This window comes from Calypte anna, chromosome 4A (assembly GCF_003957555.1).
Source record: "Calypte anna isolate BGI_N300 chromosome 4A, bCalAnn1_v1.p, whole genome shotgun sequence".
Lineage (NCBI taxonomy): Eukaryota > Metazoa > Chordata > Aves > Apodiformes > Trochilidae > Calypte > Calypte anna.
This window is the reverse complement of record NC_044248.1, coordinates 31,477,222-31,494,013: the sequence shown is the minus strand read 5'-3', so window position 1 is coordinate 31,494,013 and position 16,792 is coordinate 31,477,222. Positions and strand designations below refer to the sequence as shown.

Below are 16,792 nucleotides of genomic sequence, written 5' to 3'. Positions count from 1 at the left end.
ACTTTGTAGAGGGTGTGTGTACTGCTTGACAGTTGAACAAATTTTTTCAGATCAAGATTTAAATGTTTGCTCTGGTGGCAGAGAAGATTCTTTGGCAATATATGTTTTGCATATTTTGTCTCTAATAAAAGAAGCATCTTTTTTTCCTCTCATAAGTCATACAAGGGCTGTATGTGTGGTTTTCAGCCATATTGTCTGATATTTCTGTGATATATGACTTACTCATTCTGTAAGGAAGCTTTCTTAAACTTCTTTAAAAATAGTGGATTGGCAAAAACTATTTTAACTCTCTACAGCCTGCTAACAATCCAATACATAATAAATAATGAAATAATAATTACAAAATAACTCACTAGTAAAATGTTTTGTGTTTCTGAATTGCCATATTGTAGCACAGCATGTTTTGTGATCACATTCCCTTTAGTTTTTGAGAACTTGAAACTGCGACTAATTGCTTATCATGTTTTTAAAGAGTACAGAGGAAACTCTTACATTGCAAGGTGTGTTTTAGTTCTTTAGAGAACCTTCCAATAGAAGCCTGAGAGTGCACATGCTCCTACCTCCCACATGTTCCTGCTGAGAAGATACCAACATGTTTATTTTGGATTTTAAGCTCTTATAAGAAATTTCTCAATTTGCATTACTTTAGTAGTATTCTAGTTGTCTCGATTGTGTTGATTTTTTAGAAAAGGGTGTTTAGAGAGAAGCAGTTATTTTGTGTACATCATGAGCTGAATTTTAGTGTTCTAATTTCTATGACTGGAAAAAGGTCTTGTCTGATGTCAACATGCTTGTGTGCTTGCATGTTTTTCACTTGTACAGCTTTCAGTGTTGTAGTGGAATTCATTTTTTTCAGAGGACTGCATTGTGAAACAAAAGTAGAAAGATTACATATGAATTGGAGATGGGAGAGAAAAAATGTTACATGTAAAATTGATGTCTACAACTGAAATGAGGAATAGCAAGCTCTTATTAGTTTCCAAACCATCTCCTTGTATTAAGACTTCTGTGCTTATATTGGGTGTGTGAGTGTCTGCAGATGAGAAGTGGAGAAGGCATAATTTCAGCTGGTTTTTTTGGTGTATTTTTACATGGCTTTTTTGAGTTAGATCACTGTTTCAATTCACAATACCCAAAATACTTGTTTTGGGCTAGCCATATGGGATCCTCTGGAGCTGGCTTGGGTCAGCCTTTGAATCCTGAAATGAATGAAATCTGGACAGGAAATATCACAACGCTTTGGTTGCTACTAAAATACTTCTTGGATGAACATGTTAGTGTCTTTCAAGAGGTAGAGCATAATGTTTGAGAAATGTTGGAGGGCACTGGCTTGGCACAGCTTTGGTTCAGGTTATGTTAGAGGATCACCTGAGGGAACTGGGGAGATGGAGTTGGGATCGTGACTTTCAGGGAACTTCCTCAAGAAGATGCTCGGTCAGATGTAGTCATTTGTCCATGTATCATGCCTTACACAAAACATCAAGCAGGGATTTTGGATGTAGCTGTAAAGCATCTGGGTATGTCTCAGCTTGACAGTAAAGCTGTAGTTTTATTTGCAGCTGTAGGTCTATGTAACTAATAGATGGTAGTTATACACAAGGGTAGGGGAGAAACAGAACTTTAACTAGTCTTTAAGAGCAGACGTCTGTCAAGCTCTTAATTTCTACAATAAAAGTGACATTTAGTAGATTGATGCCTCTTTCACTGAAAGAGGCATTGCCCTGAAGAGCCTCAGAAGAGGTGTATACAAACTAACAACAAGCAATCCACGTTTGCTGTATGGTTCTGCATATCCTGACTTCATTGTGCAATGAAGTGTGACAAAATGAGCTAGAAGCCTCTTTAGCTATTGGTGCATGGTTTTTAAACAGAACATCTCTGCAGAGACCACCTCACTCAAATTTGTCTTCTGACACACATTTATGTTATGAAGGAGTGCTTTTATGTTCTGTACGTCTTGGAAGTTTATGATGCTGGCATCATAAAACTAAGTTATGCAGTATACATACAGCCCATGTGATCTACAGCTCTATGTTTTTTATCTTATAAAATATAAAACCTAAAACCTAAAAGAGAGTATTTGCTAGATGAGTGTATGAGGATCATGCTTATGTTTCCACTAGTGATATTCTGAGTTATCTGTAAAATTATTCTCTTGTATTCTTTAGTACTTCACTTTTAATCAGAGATTCTGATTTCTGGACAGGATACACCTGTTTATGAAGGCTTGTGTCACCTTTCTGCATACTTTCTGTGTTTACTGAATGTTCTTGAGTTCAGAGAGCCCCTAAGAAAGAATAATTCACTGATTTTATAGAAATTTGGGACACTTTTAAGATTACTTAAAACACTCTGAATAAACACCAAACTCAGAATAGGTCAGTTTGAATCATATCTCAGGGTCAGCATCCTAATTTTCAAGTAGACCTCTGCAGGCAAAATATATATATGTTCATTCTGCTTGTGCATCCATGGGGCTTCTGTGAGAGTCATGCAGAGCAGATTTAATAACACAGAACTGCTGCAGCAGGGCTGGTCTATTCAGTCTCTCTGCTGTGATGTTGTCTGGTGTTGTTTGTTTTTTTTTAATTTTTGTTTTGTTTTGTTATTTTTTACCTTGGTATGAGGAGAGACTGAGTCAAGGCTGCTGAACTGTAGGTGATAAATGTTACAGTCTGTTGGCTTTGCAGAGCCAGTTCCAAATTTCTGTGTTATTGTTTAACCTGATTCTGAGATGACTTTGAATGAAGACTTAGATTTTTGAAGACATATTAATTTGCACCTGTGGTTACTGTGAATGTAAAGTAGAGGTTATCACATTTTTGCTGTTCTAATTTTGAGAATAAAAGCTTTGATTTTTGAGAAATTTTAGAAGCGTAATTAGCAGCATTGTTTTTATTGATTTACCACAGAGTAAATGTGGTGAATTTGGATGCAAGATGTAATTTTATTTTACTATTTATATCATTGTTTCCCCAATGATTTACAAATTTATCTTTTGATATCAAGGAATAATTCACTGTGCAAGTTTAATACCAAGACTCCAATGACAATAAGGTCAATTACCCTGCATGTGTATTTTTGAATAATGTATTTATCGATTGCCTATTTAATCAGGAATGTCTTAGAATGGCACTCCACAATAATCTCTGATTTGGCTGAATATGTGTTTCACTTTACTGATTTTATTTCAAAAGAGGAAAAGAATATATAGACATGAAATAATCTAAAGGAAAACAGGAAAACATTCTTCTGATTATTTGTTTTTATGTACACTAAGAAATTGTTTCCTATGGTTACTTCTTTATTTTCCACTTCTGCTATTAGGAGTCAAGACATCAGTTTTTATCTCGTGTCCATTAATAAATAATAGCCATAGTGATTGGTTGACATATGCACTTTAAGATGACTTATTACTGAAAATTACAAGTTCTGAATTATCAGAGTTATGACTGGAAATCTGCAAGTTTTTTTCTTACATGTAAAGTTTGGATTAAGAGTAAACATAATTTTAATGTCTTAGTCAAAAAAAAAAAAAAAAAAAAAGGCACTTGGAAATCTTGTTTGGTTGATGAACTAGTTACCCAATCTGCTTTACTTCTGTGTTGGGAATATAGCTCTTAATGTCAACAAAAGCATTTAAAATACTCTAGCTGATGTCAGGTGACTTGTTAACTAGCTTATTAAAGAAGGTTCTGGACAGTGCTGACAATATGTACAAATGGTGCTCTCACTATTCTGAATGTTACAACAATGCAGTGTTAGGGGGCAGGGTCTTCTGGCAATGAGATACCTGCCTGTGAGAACAGTTGTACTTGAAGACATTTTTGGCATCCTAAGGCACTTGAGGCCTAATGTCTCATTGTTGCAATGGTTATTCAATTAAACAGAAAACTACCTGTAACTTTCATCATGCAGAGAATTACCAAAGTGATCAAAGAGAAACAGACAGATTAATCTGCTGAAAAAATATTCTGTGGAGTGTAAACATGCAGAGCAATGTTTTTTCTAATATATTCTTGTGTGTAGTACATAAGTGCCTGAAAGAGGTCCCAGTTCTGCTATGTCGCATTCTCATTGTTTCTGTTCCTCTCAATGGAGATCTGGGAACATGAGCAATGTCTGTTCTGAACAGAGGTGCTGCTCTTTACTTTCTTAAATTTATTCCAACTTCCAATAACATTAAGTATTTCATGAAAATGTAATCTGCCAGGTGCATCTTTGTTTGTAAACACAAGTAGTTCTGTTATCAAAACAATTACAATGTTATAGCTTGTAGGAACAGTACTATATCCACTTTAAGTCTTGAATGAATATTTTAGAGGCTGGAACTTTAATGATTTATGGAGAGAATAATTGTAACTAGCTCCTTCAGAACAATAACAAAAAAATTCTGCTGATTTTAAGACCTCTTTATGAAGCAGCTTTGAAAACAGCTCTGAAGTGGAAAGTAAATCTGGGTGCTGATGTCTGGGTTATGTGAGGGGTCCTTCCAGTGTGTGGTGTTGCTGGGCCATTCAGTGCAGTGCTGCAAGGAGAATGACACCTCTTTTGTTTAGGTCTCAGGACAGACACATCTCCTGTAAAAGGAATGTTAAGCAGTAATTATATGGAAGCCATTTTTCTGCTTGTTTCCATTGAGGTCCGCATACTGCTTCATTTTTTTTTTCCAAGTGTTGTCTTAAAGGAGTTGGCTGAGAAAACATTGACCAGAAGGTGATCAGAGCAGCAAAGGCTTCTGTTTAGCATGTGATTACACATTCAGGTGCTGAATTTTGCAATGAACTGATGTCTTATTTGACAGAATTAAAGCATGTCTGAAAGCAGTCATCACAAAAACCTGTGAATTCTTGCCACTGTACATACTTATAACAAACATCTTACACATGAGTACGCATGTGCCGAATATGATTCATTATTTGGGGGGTTTTAGTAGTGCTACATCTCATCCTGATGGAGAATGAGGATTAAAAGGATTGCTCTCATTGAAATGCAGCTGTTGCTAAAGAAGTGTTACTGTGTCCAGTTCTGGGCCCCCCAGTTCAGGAAGGATATCGAGGTTCTGGAGCAGGTCCAAAGGAGGGCAACCAGGCTGGTGAAGGGACTCGAGCATAGACCCTACGAGGAGAGGCTGAGAGAACTGGGGTTGTTCAGCCTAAAGAAGAGGTGGCTCAGGGGAGACCTCATCACTCTCTACAACTACCTGAAAGGAGGGTGTAGCCAGGTGGGGGTTGGGCTCTTTTACCAAACAACTTTCAACAAGACAAGAGGGCATGGACTTAAGTTGTGCCAGGGGAAGTTTAGGTTAGATATTAGAAAGAATTTCTTTACGGAAAGAGTGATCCGTCATTGGAATAGGCTGCCCAGGGAAGTGGTGGATTCTCCGTCCCTGGAGATATTTAAAAAAAGACTGGATGTGGTACTCAGTGCCATGGTCTAGCAACCGCAACGGTGGTTCAAGGGTTGGACTCGATGATCTCTAAGGTCCCTTCCAACCCAGCCAATTCTATGATTCTATGATAAGTTTTAAAGCCAGGACTTCTTGGGATAGAGGAAGACAGCAGAGATTTTTTAGGGAGTTGATACTTATGAGGTCTCAGCAGGTTGACATATCTTTGTTGTAGATTAATATCTTGGAAGGTTTTGTATCATCCTACATGGTGAGGAAATCTGAAAGCTTGAATGAAATCACCTGTGCTACTGTAGACAGGTATCCTATAGAATCAGTACAGGTGGGTAGCGTGTATGGAAACAACTTGGGTTTCGTGCACAATTCTTTGTTAATTTGCTGTTAATGTTGATTTAGATTTATAGTTACAAGCTGCAGATTGCTTTAAATCAAAATAAAATAATTATAATGAGAAAAGAAAACTTCATTTTTAAATAGTGTATATGTAGCTAGCTGGGCACCTGAGAATAAGGAACTGCTCCTTTCTAGTTGAATAACCAGCTCGCAGCATGAAAAGTTTGATACAAGTGCTGAAGACTGAGAGAGTCTGCAATCTTCTTGGATCTTGGCATTCTGGAGATCAGTAAATGCACTTCCTGATTTTTCAACTCTGAGCATCTCTGAGTTCTCAAAGAGCAGTCATTTGCTGGAAAATGTGCAGGCTGAAGTCTGAAAATTCTGTGTAACCTTATCTGTGGTGACAGCCTGTTGATGTCATCCTAGGGTATTGCATAATTATGTAAATTAAATTTCCAAACAGAACACTTAGAGTGACAGCTATGAAGCTATTTTGCAAAGTTCTGTCTTCAGTTTTTCATGTTATTTTTGAAGTAGAGAAGTGGGCTGTCTGGCTGCAGGTTGGAGTTCTATAAAAGGAAGCTGGGGATTGAAACACAATGGAAGAGCATTGCAATCGAGTCTCTGGATTTCTGTTTCTAGCTCCCAAATTCCCACAAACCAAGTCCTCTTGCATCTGGGAAATTAAACATAGATTCCTCGGGAAATCCCCTGCTCCCAGGGTGTTGTAATACACAAATCAGGATTTAAAGCAGCTTTCTTTAAATTTTGTACAAGTAACTTAAGTGTAGATTATGAATTATAATGGTCTGCTTTTATTTTGTTATATATGCTAATGGCCTTACCAGTCTGCTTCTTGGTCACTGTTCTGGTATTGGCTTCCAGTTTCATGCCACTTGAAAGCTGTTGCTAGAATTTGAGTATTCTGAAAACTTAATCAGTAGGTAGCTCTATCTAGCAGTTTTAAGAAAAGAATGTCACATCTTGATAGCTGTCTTTTGTTGTTTTCTTCACAGAATACAAATCCTAACTCCTTCTAAAGATCTCTTGTCCTTTAAATCTGAAGATTTATGCTCTTCCCTCTGCACTGGAGGCAGATGCTTTGAGTGCATGTAGTCATACAGGCATTAGAAGCTGCAGTTTTAAGTGCAGCTGGTCTCTTGAACCTGGCCATAGTCCTGCTGGTTCTTTAAAGGATGGATGGAAGTTTGTGTCACTCAGGTTTTTGCTGGACTGGCTTTAAAATAGCCAGGACAGAATGACTACAGGTATTGATTTTGTTGCTCTGGCTGTGTGATTTCTGAGTTGACTTAGTTCTGATTCTTCTCAGGATAAATCGCCTGTGTCATCTTACTTTCTTGGTAATAAATCTTGTTTTCTGTAAATTGGGGAAGTGGATAGCTATGCTGCATTTGGTTGGCAATGTGACTTTAACGGTCCTGACAATATCCAAAAAATAGATGAACCAAGAAAAAACAAACAAAACAACCCAGGGAGCCCCCTACCAGTCTTACATGTTTGAAGAAATGGAATACATCACTTAAGGGCAGCAAGTAAAGTAATTTCTCACCTGCGAAGAAGATCTGTGAATGCCTGTTCAGAAATGTGCAACATGTGACAATAACTTTGGGTTTCAAGTGTTTCCACACCTGCTGTGCATGCAGCATTGCAGGACTAGAAGAAGGTGGGAAATGGAGCTCAAAGGTAGTTAGGAGAAGTTTTGCCTGGGTTGGGTGGGCTTTGCTTTTAGCCTGATGTGAATCATTAACTGTGCCTCCAGTCTCTTTGTGTCTGACAGCTGCAGCCTCAGTGGTGGTGGTGATGGACAATTAGGAGTTGGTAAGATCTTACCTAAGAATATGTCTTTCCTTTCTACATCAGCTAGACTGAGAGGTGCTACTGGACCCTCCCTCATCTGTTCCCAGACAAAAATCCCCTCAGTTTCCCTCTGTGGATGACTCTGAGTCATTAGCACCTGTTCTCCTTCATCAGCTGTTCATTTTTGGATGAAGTGCTCACATGTACATAATACCCTTCTGCAAACCAAGTCAGGGATGTGTCCTGCCCACAAAGAAACCTTTCTTAGCACTATTTGTTCTCTTCCCTTTGACAGAAGAAGTATGCTTAGGAGAACAAATACAATTTCTAGATACTGCTGTGGTTAACCAGCGGTAGGCAGTATTTCTTGCAGTGAAAGCAAACTTTTTTTTTTTTTTTAAAAAAAAAGCACAAAATGAAATAATTTCAGATATAAATATTCTACTTTGGGTAAAATATCTGCATGGGTCCTCCCATAGCTTCAAAAATGTTTTTCTAGTTCAGTGTAGGCTTCTATAGCTCCTGTCTCTCATTACAGGCACAAATGTCCTGAAGAATGAAGAATGAAAAAAGCTTTGTTGAACAAATGTCAGCCACAGCAGAGAAAACATGAAAACCTGATTGAAAGCTACCTTATGTTTGAATAGGATTGTGGAAAGCCCAGGATCCTTAAAATGGAAGAGCTGCAAGTGTGTTTTGTACCAGTAGTTGCTAGGAAAAGCTGGCTGCCAAATGGCTTTGTTGGGGCTTAATTCTGAACAACTGAAAATGTAGCAAGCATTGAGAAGTGCAGAAGTTAAATATATTTTCCTGTGAAAGGAACAGATTTAATTTGTCTGTGGGTTTTTTTGGAGGGAAGCATGTGTGTTCAGGAGGAAGGAATGTGTTTGCTATATGAGTATTTTATTTATTTATTTATTTTCAGATCTTTTATTCAAGACTATATTAAGACACTAGCAGTTGTAAGAATGAAGAGAATGAGAATCCAGCAGCGTTCCTTTTACTCTTGAATAATGCCTTGGAAATATTTTGCGTTTTGGCTGGTATTGAAATTTCAAAAGAATAAAGAGTGCATTTTGAGGAAGACAGACATATTCTGTGATAGCCTTTCACTGTTGTGACACAGCAATATTGAAGATCTGTTTTTTACTTTGATAATTTAAGGAATTTAGTACAGTTTCTAGTTTTTGTTTCTCGTAGCATCATGCAAATTCCTTTGAGCTTAGAAGTTCTCAAGCATAACTGTAAGAAAGAAAAGTTGCCAAAGTACACATAAAGCAAAAGGAAAGTAAATCAAATGAGATTATATTTATTTTTTTATTTTAATTGGCACTTTCAGCTGTCAAATAAATTCCTTCTTTTTGATTTTATATGAATTAGGTTATGTAGGATGTTCAAGACAGGTAGGTGGGAAGGAACAATTACTGAAGAGCTAACTTGCAGAGAAAGCATTAAAGTTGTGAAGTTCCCCAAGGAACACAACCCACCCCTTCCCCCCCCCCCAAAAAAAAAAAAAAAAAAAGAGGGGGGGGGTGTGATTGAGTAAAGTCATATTGTGTGTGATGAAAAGAGAAAAATGCAAACCACTGCAGTCAAATATATAATCATTATATTTGATTGTTAAATGATTGAAAGGTAACATTACAATTAATTTGGTATTGAACATACTGAATGATGCTTGTCAAAGCCAATAGCTGTCTTTCTCAGTTATGAGACATCTCCAATGAGAACAGATTGCTGAATTCCTTTAAAAATAGGTCATTCATTAGACAGAAGGATTTGAAATAGTTCATCAACTCTTAAAGGAAGAAGAGGAGAAAAAGATCTTGTGTCCTGCTAAGTTATAATGGTTTGCTATTAATTAAAATGTTTTTTTTTTTTACTTGTTTCAATTTATCCTTGGAAATGTTTTTCTGTAAAAGTATACACAGATGTTCTAGAGAGACTTTGCTATAGAGTCATATAGCCTGTGATTTCTGAAGTGTTATTTTTGAAGGTGTTAGGTCTTTGCTGATCAGTGAGGCTTCAGTGGTCAGGTCATAGGCTGGTGGAACAGAAATAGAGGCTCCATAATCATACTCAGTTTTTGTGTCTGTATCATAGATCATAACACTGTTCTCTGTTAATTCTCAATGGTTGTATGTTTGTCTTTTTTCTTATCTTTATTATAAAGTGTAAAGTGGAAACAGAGCACATTTGTAGATGTACTGGTTTGCTCTCAGCTCCCTCCTTCAGCTTTCCTTTTGGAAAGAAAGCATAATGAAGTGAGTGCTGAGGAAATGGCACCTTAGTTTTGAGAACCTTACTGTGTAGGTATTTCTTGATTTGATGTTTTTCAAATGAAAAACATGTTTTAACATGTACATAGCCTACTTAGATTCAAGATTGGTTTTTAATACTATGCTCTCATTGTTACTGAAAGATGTGGGTTGTTCTTGCTTGAAATTAGAACTAATTGTTTCTAGAGACTTAAGTTGTAATTTTTTTAAAAAAAGAAGGTGCTACAGGTTAATTAAGTAATCTGCATCTCTTGGTGTCACTGTAGACATGGATTTCGATGACAATGCTTGTGCAGTGTGTAATGGTGGACTTGAATCCAGTGAGTTTCTTTGGAAGCAGCAGGAGGGGTGGTAAAACTGCAGTAAAGTACAGATATTATGAGTGTTGATTATTGAAATGGCTCAGGCTCTATTGTGGCTATTTCTAATAACATTAAACTGTTTTTTTTTCTTGTTTAAACACTTACTTGAATTTATCCAAGAAGAGTCTAAGCCTATGAAAAAGATTTTGAGAAGCAAGATCTGAATCTGCAGTAGAATGACCTGTATGACCATGTCCTCATCCATTTGATTTATAGGTTGAAGAGGGGGGAAGAGAAACTGCTTCCCTTTTACTCAGAACTTACTCTTGTGCCAGGAAAAGGCATGAAAGGGACAGTGTGTAGTAGGAGCAGATAAAGTTGACTAATCTGATGTAGGCTTATGATCTGCAACTATATCCACTACTCTTTTAACTTGTGGGAAGTCAGACTGATGCCAAAAGGCAAATTTCTGTCTGAAAGAAAGGATGAAGGAGAAGATAGAATTGAGAAAGGAAGCCGTATTTGAAGAGAAGATGTTACAGTTCTTTTCAGTGAGAGCTAAGTAATGGATTTCATAGAATACAGTACAATATATTTACTGTAGCTTGACTTTATTTTGATCACTCTGTTATATTTCATTGGATTTGTCTGTTAACAAATAGCTAGATATATGCTTTTTAAGTAGTGAAATGAAGAATTCTAGTAATATATGTATTTGCAGGTGAAAATTCTGTTTGACAGAATGGTTTTGTAAGTTATTAAACTGTTGTTTTCTTTAATATTTTGGAGCATTTTTGCCATTTGGGTGTTTTTCGTACTGCAGATTTGGTAGTGATATCAGTAAATTAAATAAAGTGTCTTAAACTATGTTTTCTTTTCTTCATTCCAGCCCTGATGATATTGGTACCTGTTGGTATATCCTGCTGTCTGGTTCAGTCTTCATTAAAGAATCTATGTTTCTTCCAAGAAGCAGGTACGTCAGCTATAAGTGCACTAGATTCTGTATTTTAAGCAGAAATCATGACCTGTAGATAGTTTTTAGAATTAAAAGGTGATGTTTTATGCCTAAGGAAACACCGAAGTACAGTCATAAACACAGTTTTCCTACCTTTATTAGCTCTGGTACATGTTCTGTGCCGATAGGTGGAACTGAAAGCCCATTAATCTGGACAAGGACCCAAAATGTCATTCAAATGCTGTCAATTTAAAAATAAAAAACCCTAAAACCTGTCAAATGGAATGAAGTGCTGAAAGATGTGGGATGTTCCTGTGTTCCTGTGAGTAACTAAACATTGAATGGTAGAATGCACTAGAGTTTATGATGATTTCCTGAGGCTTTACACCCTGCACAGGTCTTTAATGTGTGTTTCAGCATACATGTTGATCATGTTACTGCCAGTTTTGATACTTCTGTTTAAGATTGTGGTTCATTTACATGAATTTGCTATGAAGAATGACATGTTACATGGAAAAAGATAAGCTTGAGTGTGAGATGCTCAAAATATGTATTGCTGCATTAAAAAAAAATAATTTGAGTGATGGAAAAAAATACAAGTGACTGCAGAGATTTTAGACTGGCTGAGCTTGATCATTGTAGTGGAAGCAGAGCATATTCACTTTAAAATTCTGGGTATATGCATATTCATTTAGGATACTATAAAAGACTCCTTTGAAGTACATAGCATGTAATAGAATTTGTGAAAAGCGCAATGGAATGATGACCCATCTCTGTATGGTATGAAGAGAATGAAAGCATTAGAAACTTCCTTACAGGTTTAAACAGTGGGAAACTAGTTGAAAGCTGGTGTTAGTTGGCATGGAGTCCTGAACAATTAGATGTTCAAATCTGCCTTTCAGTGGGAGAGCAATGCTCATTGTGAGACTTCCATTTGATGATGGTGGCATGTTCTTGTTGTAAGCAAGCATCTTGCATGTGAAAGAGGACAGGAACTGCTGATAAAATTATATGTTTGGTATGCCATTGAACAGTACCATCCATGATAAAGGGGCAGAGCTGGTTATTGTGAGAAGTAGCACAACAGATTATGGGATCCCTGCTGCTGGCAGATGGAAGAAAATTGTCCCATATGTCATCTGTGAATAGGCAATGCCAGGGAAAAAGCTGGCAGAAAGTGCTACCCATAGGTGCCAGGAGAAGGATTAGATGATATTTGAATTAATATAGGTTCTTTTGAGCATAGTCAGAGTCAAGAATCCCCTGTTCCTTTGAACTTATAGGAATACTTGAGCTTCAGACTTTTTTTGAAACTTAATGAGAGGGGAGATTTAATAGGGTAAACAATAAGTTTGTGATTCTTCCTGGAAGATAGAACAGCAAATGGCAGGTACTGTGACTGAGAAGAGCATTTAAGGCTGTTCCCCTGGAGAAATTAAAAACTGGCATCAGGGACACTACCTGAGATACTGGTGGATTTCAAGTGTGGAATTTGGCATTAGGAAGGTTCATAGTTGTGGATTGAGTCAAGGAGTTGCCAAAGGTGCTGTCTTGTCTCTTCTGTGTTTGCTTCTCAAGTTGTTAATTAAAAAAGATAACTAAGTCCATGAAAGCATAATTAAAAAACTCCAGTTTAATGATATCATAGAAGGTTTTTCTGGAGAGCGAAATCAGAGTCATTCTAGTGAGAAGCTTCATGCTCAGAATTTGTAGTTATTAGGATAGAGGAGTGTCTTTATCTAAATTTAGGACATGGCTGATCTGGATTTTATTGTGTAAATGAGTCCCAATATCTGACCCTTGGACTCATCCATAAATAAAAAAAACTTGGGAAAAGTAAGAGGTCATGCAGGTTAAATATCTGATTTGGAATAGTGGTGGGTTATAAGTGATATTAAAATTTTATTTTTTACTTATTTTGAAGTAAAGCTGAGCAGAAAACTAAGTTTTTTCTGACCTTGCACTGTGATTTGCTCACAAGGAAATACTAAACCACTCAGATAAACAGAGAGGGTAGAAGAGATTAATGAACAGCAATATTAAAATAAAATTTTACAGTGCCCTACAAAAAAGAGAATGAGACCTTCTTGAAAGGTCTCCAGAGGTGTCCAGAAAGATTTGACAGGGACATATTTGGAAACCTGAAGAATAGTGTCAAAAGCGGGCAAAGAGAAAGTTACTGGGTAACTGTGTGCTTCAACTGACTATTTAAACATACAAGGAGTAATAAATTAAAGAGGCTTTTCGAGCATTGCATAATTTGGAAGTTTTGATGTCTTACTGCCATTAAGATGAATTTGCAATGCTTGAGCAAAGGGAGCATGAACTGATGCATCATTTTCATAGGAACAGACCTAAACATTGCAAGGTAGAAATCATCTAATTTTGATCTTGTTTGCCTTAAACACTGGTATTTAAGTAAACTTATTTAGACTATTTTAGTTGTTTTTTTTCCAGGTTTAATAATTTTTACCTTTGCTTATCTAGAAAGCTGCTAGCTTTATCACTTTTTTTGCAACATGTGAAGCTTCTGGGTAAGAGAGCAGGATAGAGCTGAAAAGTCTGTGTAGGAACAGAAAGCAAGATGTTCCTCTGCTCAAAACTGACATGAAAACATGAGTTTGCTTTTCCCAGCTTGATCGGTAGATACTATCCCCCAATCTCATGATCCAAAAGCTCTTTTTTTTTTTTTCCCCACCTGAAAATAAGTCTGTCGTCTTTGACAGATAAGCCTGGCCTGCCCCATGCCCCTGCAATAGACCTCCTTGCATAGGTTCCCTGGGCTGCAGCCAGTAGCTGGCTAAATTTAAAATGAAATGCATGCTTGCCCCTGAGAGTCTCAAGAGCATTTGCTATTCTTAGTTGCATTTCACTAATTTTAAAATATATCTCTGTACAAGCTAGGGTAAAAGTAGCTCCTAGTTAGGGTATTTAGCTATAGTGAATAAATCTGCCTGCATTTTTGGAGGCGAGTCTTACCAATCCTATGTTGAATTTCATCCTACTTTTAACTTTGTGGCTGTTGGTATTTTAGCCTATAAGGAAAAGAATGGAGTGCAATCTTCAGATTTATAGCTGAAACTTAGAAGCACCTTAGTGCATTTGCCTGCATATGCTCAGCATATTACTTGCTTTTGTGGACTTTGTTAGCTGATGTAGTTCCATTAGTTTCAGATACAGCGTCCTCAGGCTGGCTGGTGGATAAAACTGGAGATGCCATTTTGTTGTGTATTTTGTGGCAGTTAAACACTCACCACTCTCACCCCCATCATTGTTTCTGTGTTATTTGATTCCTGGTGTTAAATTCTATTTATCCTTCCTTGAGGAGAGGTAGCAATGAGTAGGCTTGGCAGACAGATGTTGGGAAGAAGAACATCTTAAAAAAATAATAAGGAAAAAAAAAACTATCTAAAAGCATAAGAAATAACCATCCCCTATTTCCCAAATCAAGCCACAAATAATGAATAGCAGTCCAAAAATAAGCAGCTTTGTAAAGTACTATATATCATCAAACAACCACTAGTTGAACTCGTTTGAAATGAGTGGCATAGCTGCCAGCTTTGCCAAAGTTACACAGTTTACTGAGTGGCTCGTAAAACTACTTGTAACTTCTTCAAGACTAAATCAAAATTCAAAAAATGGTTCAAGGTGGAATATTGGAATACATGAATTTTTAAGTCAAATTGTTTTGGAATCTTGACCATCTAAACCATGTCTGTTCTGTGAAAATAGCATGAATATTGCTTTATTTCCCTGTTGTAATATAGTTTAGATTGTATTTCTTCAAATGTTAAGCCAGTAGTTAGCAAATAGTGTTTGTAAAATAAGGCAGATTTTTATTCAGTTAAATTATTATTTTGGGAAAACTTAAAATTCAGAGTTTTAAAGATTTTTTTTTTTTACCTGAACAGTTAAAGATTCCACATTTCAGGTGACATGAAGTAAAGTTTAGTCTTGTTCTCTTTATTTAGTTTCTATAAGTTGCAACGCTGAAATGTATTTTGACACCTTAATGTGAGGAAGATCCCCTCCCAACCCCCCCATATTTTATGGTTAGCAGTTTTCATACTTACTCCTTTTCTTTAACCTATAGGGCACATACCACTGTCAAACTAACATTCCTTAATTCCCCCTTCCTACCTTAATCACCAAAGTAGCACAAATCAGCACTTGGTCCCCTCACTGTTTCTTGTGAGCATCCATACCCTGAAGCAGATCACACGAAAGAGTGAGGTTTATGGATGAAATCCAGAAAATAAATGAGCAGAAAATACAATTCCCTGAAGCTTATCCTGGCTCTCCTGTGATTTCCTGTGGTCATAGACAGCAGTAATGTGGCAATCTCTCAAAAAATCTTCTGGAATGGCCTCCAGCATCCATAGGTCTTCTTTGTGCTCTCATCACATGCGCTCAGCTCTTCCAACTTCCAGGACTTCTTGTTCCAGGACTTTGCTTTTAGTCTGATTTTACCATAATCTTTCATCTTATTTGTCTTGCCACTACTCTACAAAAACATCTCCTAGAATCTCCCACAGTTAGCCTTGTGCTGGCTTGTGTCCTCCATGACCAGATGCTGCTGCTAACTACCAGCAGCAACACAGGTTTGCTCCTGTGCTTGGGTTTTCTCTGCTTTTCTTCTGGAGTTTTTCTGAGATTGTCTGGGTGGTATATGCTGGGCTGCTCAGGCATGCTATGATGTTGACTTGCCATGTGCACACCTGGCTTTGCTTACCTTTAAGTACTCTATACTTTTTCCTTGCAAAAGGAAAAAAAGTCTCTTACCTCCTTACTGCCACATTTTAACAGTTCTCCCTCACCACTTTATTTGCTGAGGGAGAGCTGCTCTCCCTTTGGCAAGTTCACACATTATTTAAGCTTTTTCCTCTAGTTAAAAAGACCAAGTATTGCAGTTGGGAGAATATCTGCTTTTTCTTTCTTCAAAATTAAAAGGGTTGTATCTATTTAAGTATTTATATTTTTAGCTCTCTGGTCTTTCCTATAATAAATAAAATTTTAAAATGGAATAGATTATCAAATTCTACTGGAGAGCCATTGAAGAAATTATGGGCTTGTTTTGAATGTGTTTAAAGCAATAATAAAACTCATTTTTTGCAGATTTGTTCTCATCCAAGTGTGTTCCGGTTAACTTAAAGTAACCCCTCTCAGAAGAAATTTGAGTAGGGATTTTGGAAGTTGATGGTTTGGTTTTTTTTTTTTTTGTCAGGTAACGCATATGATTATAATAGTGATGGAACAGAGCTCTTGATTGTATACATGCATTTATACAGTTTAGGAAGTATATTTCAGCATACCTAAATTTCTGTGGTGCCTGTGACGTTGTTTGGTGTGGTTTGCATATTATCTGACTGATATGTTTATGCTTTGAATAGAGGACTGTGTTTGATCTTTTCAGTCAATAAAATTTATTGATAACTTTAATCATAAACATGAAAGACTTCTCTCAGTAGATGACCCTAATATATTTGCAACATAGTGTTTATTAATAATGGCTATTGCTGGCTGAAGCTCATGGGATAACAGAACAAAACTGGTGTTCTAACTGAAAGAAGCGACAGTGTACACAAATATTTAAACCAAAATAAATTTGGAATTTGACTAAAAAGGGATTTTTAAAATTTTTTTTATTATTTTTTTTTAAGTTTTGTGTTTTTTGGTTTGGTTTTTTTTTTTT

The 16,792-nt window shown here is 36.7% G+C and overlaps 1 protein-coding gene across 3 annotated transcripts in view; it reads left to right on the top strand.

The window, feature by feature from the left end:
• Positions 1 to 16,792, top strand: part of RAPGEF2 (Rap guanine nucleotide exchange factor 2) — a 177,992-nt gene that overhangs the window by 64,762 nt on the left and 96,438 nt on the right. For all 3 annotated transcript variants that reach the window (XM_030449638.1, XM_030449636.1, XM_030449637.1), the window contains exon 4: positions 11,035 to 11,118. In XM_030449638.1, the coding sequence (XP_030305498.1) occupies positions 11,035 to 11,118 (84 nt within the window). The remainder of the gene's footprint in view (positions 1 to 11,034; positions 11,119 to 16,792) is intronic.